The sequence below is a fragment of the Triplophysa dalaica genome, chromosome 15, assembly GCF_015846415.1.
Source record: "Triplophysa dalaica isolate WHDGS20190420 chromosome 15, ASM1584641v1, whole genome shotgun sequence".
NCBI classification, from domain to species: Eukaryota; Metazoa; Chordata; class Actinopteri; order Cypriniformes; family Nemacheilidae; genus Triplophysa; species Triplophysa dalaica.
In genome coordinates this window covers 22,564,700-22,574,181 of record NC_079556.1, presented here as the reverse complement: position 1 = coordinate 22,574,181, position 9,482 = coordinate 22,564,700, and the positions used below count along the sequence as shown (strand labels likewise).

The following is a 9,482-nucleotide window of genomic DNA, read 5'->3' as shown; positions in this document are numbered from 1 at the left end:
AAGTTACAGTGCAGTAGATGAGTTAATGCGGTTATTAAAGTTACAGTGCAGTAGATGAGTTGATGCGGTTATTAAAGTTACAGTGCAGTAGATGAGTTGATGCGGTTATTAAAGTTACAGTGCAGTAGATGAGTTGATGTGGTTATTAAAGTTATAGTGCAATACATGAGTAGATGCAGTTATTAAAGTTACAGTGCAGTAGATGAGTTGATGCGGTTATTAAAGTTACAGTGCAGTAGATGAGTAGATGCAGTTATTGAAGTTACAGTGCAGTAGATGAGTTAGTGCAGTTATTAAAGTTACAGTGCAGTAGATGAGTTGATGCGGTTATTAAAGTTACAGTGCAGTAGATGAGTTGATGCGGTTATTAAAGTTACAGTGCAGTAGATGAGTAGATGCAGTTATTGAAGTTACAGTGCAGTAGATGAGTTAGTGCAGTTATTAAAGTTACAGTGCAGTAGATGAGTTGATGCGGTTATTAAAGTTACAGTGCAGTAGATGAGTTGATGCGGTTATTAAAGTTACAGTGCAGTAGATGAGTTGATGCGGTTATTAAAGTTACAGTGCAGTAGATGAGTTGATGCGGTTATTAAAGTTACAGTGCAGTAGATGAGTTGATGCGGTTATTAAAGTTACAGTGCAGTAGATGAGTTGATGCAGTTATTAAAGTTACAGTGCAGTAGATGAGTTGATGCGGTTATTAAAGTTACAGTGCAGTAGATGAGTTAGTGCAGTTATTAAAGTTACAGTGCAGTAGATGAGTTGATGCGGTTATTAAAGTTACAGTGCAGTAGATGAGTTGATGCGGTTATTAAAGTTACAGTGCAGTAGATGAGTTGATGTGGTTATTAAAGTTATAGTGCAATACATGAGTAGATGCAGTTATTAAAGTTACAGTGCAGTAGATGAGTTGATGCGGTTATTAAAGTTACAGTGCAGTAGATGAGTTGATGCGGTTATTAAAGTTACAGTGCAGTAGATGAGTTGATGCAGTTATTAAAGTTACAGTGCAGTAGATGAGTTGATGCGGTTATTAAAGGTACAGTGCAGTAGATGAGTTAATGCAGTTATTGAAGTTACAGTGCAGTAGATGAGTAGATGCAGTTATTGAAGTTACAGTGCAGTAGATGAGTTGATGCAGTTATTGAAGTTATAGTGCAGTAGATGAGTTGATGCGGTTATTAAAGTTACAGTGCAGTAGATGAGTTAATGCGGTTATTAAAGTTACAGTGCAGTAGATGAGTTGATGCGGTTATTAAAGTTACAGTGCAGTAGATGAGTTAATGCGGTTATTAAAGTTACAGTGCAGTAGATGAGTTGATGCGGTTATTAAAGTTACAGTGCAGTAGATGAGTTGATGCGGTTATTAAAGTTACAGTGCAGTAGATGAGTTAATGCGGTTATTAAAGTTACAGTGCAGTAGATGAGTTGATGCAGTTATTGAAGTTACAGTGCAGTAGATGAGTTGATGCAGTTATTAAAGTTACAGTGCAATACATGAGTTGATGCGGTTATTAAAGTTACAGTGCAGTAGATGAGTTGATGCAGTTATTAAAGTTACAGTGCAGTAGATGAGTTAGTGCAGTTATTAAAGTTACAGTGCAGTACATGAGTTGATGCGGTTATTAAAGTTACAGTGCAGTAGATGAGTTGATGCAGTTATTAAAGTTACAGTGCAGTAGATGAGTTGATGCAGTTATTAAAGTTACAGTGCAGTAGATGAGTTGATGCAGTTATTAAAGTTACAGTGCAGTAGATGAGTTAATGCAGTTATTGAAGTTACAGTGCAGTAGATGAGTTAGTGCAGTTATTAAAGTTACAGTGCAGTACATGAGTTGATGCCGTTATTAAAGTTACAGTGCAGTAGATGAGTTGATGCGGTTATTAAAGTTACAGTGCAGTAGATGAGTTGATGCGGTTATTAAAGTTACAGTGCAGTAGATGAGTTGATGCAGTTATACAGTTACAGTGCAGTAGATGAGTTAGTGCAGTTATTAAAGTTACAGTGCAGTAGATGAGTTGATGCGGTTATTAAAGTTACAGTGCAGTAGATGAGTTAATGCAGTTATTGAAGTTATAGTGCAATACATGAGTAGATGCAGTTATACAGTTACAGTGCAGTAGTACAATACATGCACGCAGATGGACACGCACACACACAGGGAAGGTAAAAAACACTTTTTATTAAGTGTTACATGAATCTGTCAAACTGTACTTCGGTGAAGAATCATTTCCTTGTAAGACTTTTGTCGACTTTCAGGTTTTTAACTGTGGAAACACAAGGGGATAATTATCATGTTTACATGCCAAAATATTTTGGGCGTTCCAGCATCAGACAACATCAATGATACAATTCCATCTCCATTCACAGATCATGTACATGTACAGCACACTTAAAGTGATGTTATGATGAAATGAGGACTGTTTAGTTCAGTCTGTACGTCACTGTGTGACTTCATGTTGTTTACAGCGTCTGCACTCAATAAAGACTCACGCAGTTATTCACACAACAGTGTTCACTTTGTGTTACGAGTGTGTAGCTGCAGTTTGCTGTTATTGTATGTAGACACAAACGCACAACCTCACCTCAGTTGCTCGCATGATTATCAGTGTAGGGTGCGGACGGGCAGGTATGTGTGACGTCACATGAGGGCGGATCTAATGTATAAATACAGGCATGAAAACATCGTTTTCACAGTGAGGAGCAAGACAAGACACGAGGTAAGAAATATTTCACATCCTAACGATATCAAAGAAATGATACGGGCTAACTCCTAAGTAAAGAAGAAATGTTTATGTAGATACTAATAAATGAAATAGAATTAAAAATGCATCGAATGAAAGTGTTCAGTCGAGATAATAGAAATGAACAATGTTTATTTGTGTGTGTGTTATTATTGCAGTTTTTTTCTGTGTTGACACATCTGATCTCTCAACATGAGCTGCAACGAACAGCGTATGTGATGTTTTACTGTAAAGACATTTTTATTCAATGTATATATTATATTCATTGTGTCTACCATTTACAACCAATTAAAATTATTTTCTTTTCATTCCTTGATATCTTCTACAGAACAAAAAAAGGTGACATTTTCTTTCCTTATTTATATATGCACCTCATAAAAAGATGAATGAATGTGTGCATATTAAATAAATTACATTTACATATGTTCAAAATTAAAACAAGCATTGAAACAGGACAATAACTCTTTTGATTTTCTGATTTGTAAACAGCCATGCGACAAAGACGATTCTGACTCTGGATCAGGGGTATGATCACATCTTCATCTACTACACAACACTTGTATATTTAGTATGTTTGTATAGACCTCTGAAATAATTAGGTTCTGCTGATCGGGATGGCATTGCAGTCTCAGTCCTGTTTAACACTTATTAATAATAAGGGCCATAAAGAAGTTTTTTTATTATAGCTTTTATTTAGAAAGTTTCTATTTGACTAATGATATACTTTAATTTCCTTTACAGAGCTCCGGAGATGAAGGAGGAAAGGTGAGAATGATGTATACAAACTGTAAATTGCACTCTAGAACCTTCGCTAAGCCCCGCCCACCTGTCTGCTGTTACCAGTGAAAGCCCATCTGATATGACGATTGGTCCGTAATAGTATTAAGGCGGAGCTTAGCAAAGAGTCCGCAGCCCATTTTAATCGTACTGCTTTCTTCTAAACAGGGGAAGAAGGGAAAGGGCAAGGGTCAAGGAAAAGGAAAGGGAAAGGGTCAAGAGCACGGACATGGACACGGAGGTCAAGGTCAAACCGGCAAAAGTGACCAACATAAAAAAAAATGAGTTTGAGCTGACAGTGACGAAGGAGGAGAAGATTCTGTCCAATCCTGCACTGAGCGACGCTGGACTTCAGCTTCACACAACACTAAAAGAATGAAACTGTGTCTGTGTTAATGTGTTTAACTAATAATTGTTATTATTCAATAAACTGACATCAAACACACACCAGCGTCAGAGTTATTGAGACTAAAGAGAGACGTGAAAGGAGAGAAACGGTTGTGCAGACTCTGCAGGATTCAACAAAAACTTCAAATTCCTTAAACGGTGAAAGCAGACAGATTTCTGGGGCGTGTCTCTATTCACACCCAACACATTTGTGATTAAAACTCTTAACAAAAGAAAACCCAGCAACTGTGTTAGGGCAGGTTTTTAACCTTCAACAGATTCAAGAGAAAAGGCAAAGCCGTTCATGTCTTTAATTTCCGTTGGAGTTAAACATTTGGGGTTTCAAAGGTCATCGGCTGGGTGTAACTCATTAAAAGTGACACACATTTAAATTCCTATTATGTTTTAATACTAGATTTTTTTAAACTTTTACATCCAAACAAGCTGTACAGGTTTTCATTTTGAAGAACAAGGTCCATGCACCTGTGGAACAGTCCTTTATTCATCCTCAGGTCAAGTCTGTATGACATTCTTCAGAGCACAAGATATTTTGAAGAATGTTGATACTTAAACACTGAACCCCATTTACTTCCATTGAATGAATACAAAACAACAGACGTTTCTCAAAATATCGTGATCCATGAAAGATTCGCATACAGATTTAAAACCATGAGGGTGCCAGACGGCCTATAGCACTAGAGTGGAGTATTGTTTCTGTGGAAAAGTATATACTTTAGTGTGCAGTAACAGTACACACGAGTCAGGGTCAAACAGACGTCAGCACTGTTTCCTAGAGACAATGTGATGGTTAGGAGACGCATCCCAGTACAGCTCGCTCATGTAGGGGTGATTTCCCAGACAGGGATTCTTAAAACCAGGACTAGGCTTTTGTGTAATCAAACATGCCTTTAAACACTACTTGTGCATCGAGACAACAAAAGTACTGAGGTCAGTGCAAGTTGCTATCAGTATGGACATAAGGAAACCACACCATACCATTTACTGTACAATTCAATAAGAATCTCTTGTATATTAATGCAGTGCAGCGTCACCCAAATGCATCTCGCAGTGTGTCGTGGGTAATTTCAGTTAAAGGTGGAGTGGTTGATTTGGAGGTGCAGCACTGAAATTATAATCCCACCCTCTATGCAAGTCGCTCTCCAAAGTTACACCTCCAAACACATGAATGTTTATTGTAAACCCAAGTAACAAATTAAACTAAATTGATTAACTCTTCTGGAAGCATGTTCATACCAGTCCAAAAGAGCCATAGTCTCGTTTTTCAGCCTTCTCATTTAAAAGATCAACAAATATTTAGAGTTGTTCCTCTTTCATTCTCCAGATGTCTGTCACAGGTTTCTCAAAAACTGACTTTCGTTTTGTGGATTTACTTTGTTGGTTCTGCAGGAAAGTTTAAATGTGTGCTGGTCTCCCTACATTGACATGGGACGTGAGGGCACTGATGACATGATGTGCATGTGAACTGCAGTTGGATGCAAATGTACACATGACCAGACAGTGTTCGGCCTGAACGTTATGGGTCCTACACCTTTGACAGATGACAAAATTATACATTTTATTTCACCACTTTAAGGATGTAAAAAGATTTCCACCCAACATGACTGTTTCTGTACAGGATCACCTGCCCTGCCTTCAAGTCCATGACTAGACAAGCAGCAGAGGGTGAGATTCTTGTGTATAAAAGACAACCATAAATCTTTTTCCAGTTTTATTGAAAACCAAGCTTCTGTCGTTCCTGAACCTCGAGGGGACTGAGGGACACCTGACCTTCCCACTGAACACCTGGAAAACAAAAGTCAGTTTACCTCAATCCTTTAAAATGACAAATACTAAATAACCCTACCTGTAGATGTCATCTCTGGGCCGCATGTCGAATCGCAACAACCACAAACTTGATCGTTTCCATCAGCAGCAAACCACCTACAAACAGAAAAGGGTCAAGAACTCCAGATCTCAGTCAAGTGTGCATGTGCAGTCAAGATGAGCTTTATAAACCCACATGTGCTCAGAACATTCACAGGAGAGTAAAGCAGAAACTGACCTGTCGCCAGAGAAAGAACAAGACTTGTGTCGGGCATCACAGGGCGCGGAGGCAAGAGTGGCTCTCAGGACACATGTGATGTAAATCTGAAAGAGCAAGAACGTGTCAAACACAGATCAGTCTGGACCATGATGACGATCACAGGACGAGGCACTCTTACATATGGATGTTCTCCCTGCTGGAACATAAACGCCTCCAGCTGAAAATGAAGCACATCACTGCGAGACTGAGGAAGAAACACAGACCTGGAGCCGGTGTTCCTGGCATCCACAAAGCACCTTAAACACACAAACTGTTACAGCACACCTTCACCCGGCCACGAGAACATCCTCAGACCACGGAGAAGAAACCCTACCCATTATTCTCAATCAAAGAGTACGTTGGCGGAACCCTCACGTCGGGCGTCTGACTGGCCACACAGCTGTCCACAAACACCCGCAGGGGACCGTGATTGTAAACCTTCACAGACGCCTCGATGTTAATGAGATCACCCAGATAGTAAAGGTTTGATGGCCTCTGGTACGTCCAGTCATCTGAAAACAGAAGGAAAACTACAATTACAGCCACATGCTGAGAGTTAAAGGTAGTTCAAGAGACCGCCGCTGACCCGTCATGAGCTTCAAGGAGAACGGCAGAACTTCTTGCCCGACCCGCATGGAGGCGTAAGGGGCCCATGTCGGCATCAAGACGTTACTGCTCACATCCTGTTTCCTGCATGTTAAGATAAAAGCCTGTTAGTCTTAAAGTTGCCAAAACTGATTTAACAGACAACCACAGGGTTAATGCAGGAAAAAGGTCAAATCATGACCTCTGATAATGACATTGAATGCCAATGACCGCTCCTTCAGCTCGGTTTATAGATGTGCCCGTGAACGGCTCAGGAGTGTACGTGAGCACAAACGAGTAGACCAGCATATTTTCTTTCATCTGCAAAAAGATATTTAAAGTCCTGGTGAAACTCAACAACTCCCGTTTCATGGAACATTGAAAAAGTGACCAGCCCACAGAAAGCTATTTAACACCAAAGTCATGCGTCCGCAATCTTTAATAATGATCTGAGAATGCACTTCCGCCTTCTAGTGGGGATCAGTTTCAGATGACGTCAGTTAAGCGGCGTGGGAAGGGCTGTTAACTCCTCCCCTTCAACTGTCAGTCTGCTGCTAGTGTCATGACAAAATGCAACACCAGTTTTTATAAATCCAATCAGATGGAAACTCAAGCAACGGCCATTAATTCGCAGAAGATATTCCGTTTCAATCGGAAAAACGTCGGAATACGGAAGTAAAAACGATCGCAACTGACTCAACTTCCGTATTCGGACGCATTTCCGAGTGACAAAGAATTTCAAAGGTGAAAGTTAGTGGGCGTGGCTTGCGATTTTCACTGAAAATTGATTCGATGCGTAAAAACATCAACTGCATTGATTTTGAAACGGAACTGGCAGCCGAAGGGGAGGAGTTACCGGATGCTCCGCCCAAGCTTTTCATCATGTTTTAGGCGGAAGTGCATATTCGGATTTTAATTGAAGATTATGTGTACATGAATTCAAAACAGAAAATGACCCACATTGATAAGATATTAACTATAAACGCTGCAATATTTATTTAAAAAAAAAAAAACTCACTGGGACTTGAAGTGACAAACAACTGCTAGTAAAGTTCACAGAGAACTCACCATCAACACGCTTCCGCATTCATGGAGCTCATAAACGAACATCAACACCTTCGACTCGAAGTCTTCACCGAACACCGGACACCCGCCCAGCGAAAGACCGGAGGGCCGGATTAACTGACCGGTACCAAACAAATCCTGCTTGACCTCGACGAGAACGGCGCTCTCGCCACACAGAACGGCGACGGTGCGGGGTGTCACGGGCTGTCTCTGCTCAAAACCCACCGCCACATCAGTCTGGACCTCAGGAGCCACAGGAAACCTCCAGACCAGCGGATTCACGAGACCCTCTGACAGCTGCTTAGATTGAACTCCTTGAAGATCTTGTGCGAGTCTTCTGGAGTCAGAGGCTGGAGGAGAGGGATGCTGAGGAGAGGGATGCTGAGGAGAGGGATGCTGAGGAGACATCAGTAGAGGGTTCCAGAGAGCCGCCGGCTTCTGTTGCCTCGAGTCACTCCAGGCGTCACATAGAGAAACAATGAACAGAAGCGTGAAGATCACAGCGCGAAAGAACTCCATCATCACAAACCTTCGCAAAAAGCCATGATAACACACCAGAAGTCAATCTGTCATTTATAAAGCTGTCTATTTGTGCGGATCCGCCCCCTTTCTGATTGATTGATTGATTAATTAACATCATTATCCTCTGGACCTGTAGATCTACAAGTCACGTTACGTTAACCGGTGTGTTCGACTTCGGAACCGCAATAATCTTCAAGCAGATGACATCACATTACCGCGAGAGTGAGTCGAGAGCCGATCGCTCCATACGCTTTTAAATCGCTCTCGCGGTAATGTGATGTCATGCGTGTTTCAGGAGGCAGGCGGGAGTGCAGTCTGATGGGGATACTAGGAACAGAAGGAGAGGGAGGGGGGATAAGGATAACCAGGAAAGCATTATTTAAATTAATTTATGATACGGGCTTAATAAGCAGAATATGAGGACACTTAAAATGACGTGATGTTATGGCCGTTTGCAGCTAACAGTTGTTAACAATCCGCCGTTAGCTAAGAAGTGACGTCATCCGACTGTGGATGTTCTTGCGGAGTCGAACAAGCCTGTTATTTGTCTGTCAAGGTTTATAAAGTTTACTTATGATAGAAATATGTCATGTTATTGTATACAATTCATCTGGGCCCGTTTTCACAAAACATCTTACGGCTAAAATAAGCTCCTAACATGCTGATTTAGGAGAAACTCTTCAATATATTGGGCATGTCTGTGCTTATTTTATGACTCCTTAATGTTTGTGCTCAGAGTGTTTCATTAAGTTTTCTGGCACTTTACTAAAAAAAGTCATGTTGTTTATTGTGTTTTATTCTGTAATAAATTAAGTTATTGTTACTTAATAAACACAATAAAAAACGAACAGATTGATTGATATTAATTGGAATGCACAATTAAAACTTGAATTTTGAAAAAAATGAGTTCTGTTTCTGTAAATAAACTCTTCACTTCTTGAATCAATGCCTTTGTGTTTGTATTATATTATCTTCATTTGAATACGGCGATCATTATATATTCAAATATTTTATTTGATTATGAATACATTTTTATTTTTAGATCTAATTTAAATATGTCAGCATGAGGCCTCATTCTTTAATATTTCTATGATTAAATGACTGACAGAGACCCATCCTCTATTAGCCAATCACTGTGGTCGAAGTCAGCATCCATAGCAACGGGGTCGACCCCGACCTTCTTCTTTCTGATCCTTAGTTAAAGTGAGTGTCAGCAGCGTTGTGAATAAGTTTTAAGTGGAAACTCTTAAATAAAAACCTTTAGGGCTGTTTAGGAGAGCGCTTAGTGTTAAGATCATATGTTTTGTGAATATAGGCC

The 9,482-nt window shown here is 40.1% G+C and overlaps 1 protein-coding gene and 1 long non-coding RNA gene across 3 annotated transcripts; one reads left to right on the top strand and one right to left on the bottom strand.

The window, feature by feature from the left end:
* The first annotated feature begins 2,644 nt into the window (after window positions 1-2,644).
* Window positions 2,645-3,967, top strand: LOC130437223 (uncharacterized). 2 transcript variants are annotated; one of them, XR_008909153.1, is made up of 4 exons: window positions 2,645-2,721; window positions 2,904-3,270; window positions 3,487-3,510; window positions 3,691-3,967. It is a non-coding gene; the product is annotated as an uncharacterized LOC130437223 (long non-coding RNA). The 2 variants fall into 2 exon arrangements; XR_008909152.1 differs by lacking the exon at window positions 2,645-2,721 and having other exon boundaries at window positions 2,768-3,270.
* A 555-nt stretch (window positions 3,968-4,522) lies between these two features.
* Window positions 4,523-9,065, bottom strand: LOC130436588 (zona pellucida sperm-binding protein 3-like). Its single transcript, XM_056767374.1, has 8 exons — window positions 7,646-9,065; window positions 6,780-6,898; window positions 6,579-6,682; window positions 6,327-6,504; window positions 6,132-6,249; window positions 5,972-6,057; window positions 5,774-5,850; window positions 4,523-5,712 (listed from the first exon to the last, which is right to left on the bottom strand). Exons 1-8 carry the CDS (start codon window positions 8,162-8,164, stop codon window positions 5,639-5,641), a joined length of 1,275 nt encoding a protein of 424 aa, XP_056623352.1. The 5' UTR covers window positions 8,165-9,065; the 3' UTR covers window positions 4,523-5,638.
* Window positions 9,066-9,482: the final 417 nt, after the last annotated feature.

What these genes read in the sequence shown, in the direction of transcription:
- LOC130436588 (XM_056767374.1), bottom strand. Translation starts at nt 8,164, where the DNA reads ATGATGGAGTTCTTTCGCGCTGTGATCTTCACGCTTCTGTTCATTGTT. An exon ending in ATTCAATGTCATTATCAGAG is followed by an intron (nt 6,683 to 6,779) that starts GTCATGATTTGA and finishes CTTAACATGCAG; the next exon opens with GAAACAGGATGTGAGCAGTA. An exon ending in TGTTCTTTCTCTGGCGACAG is followed by an intron (nt 5,851 to 5,971) that starts GTCAGTTTCTGC and finishes TTCTGTTTGTAG; the next exon opens with GTGGTTTGCTGCTGATGGAA.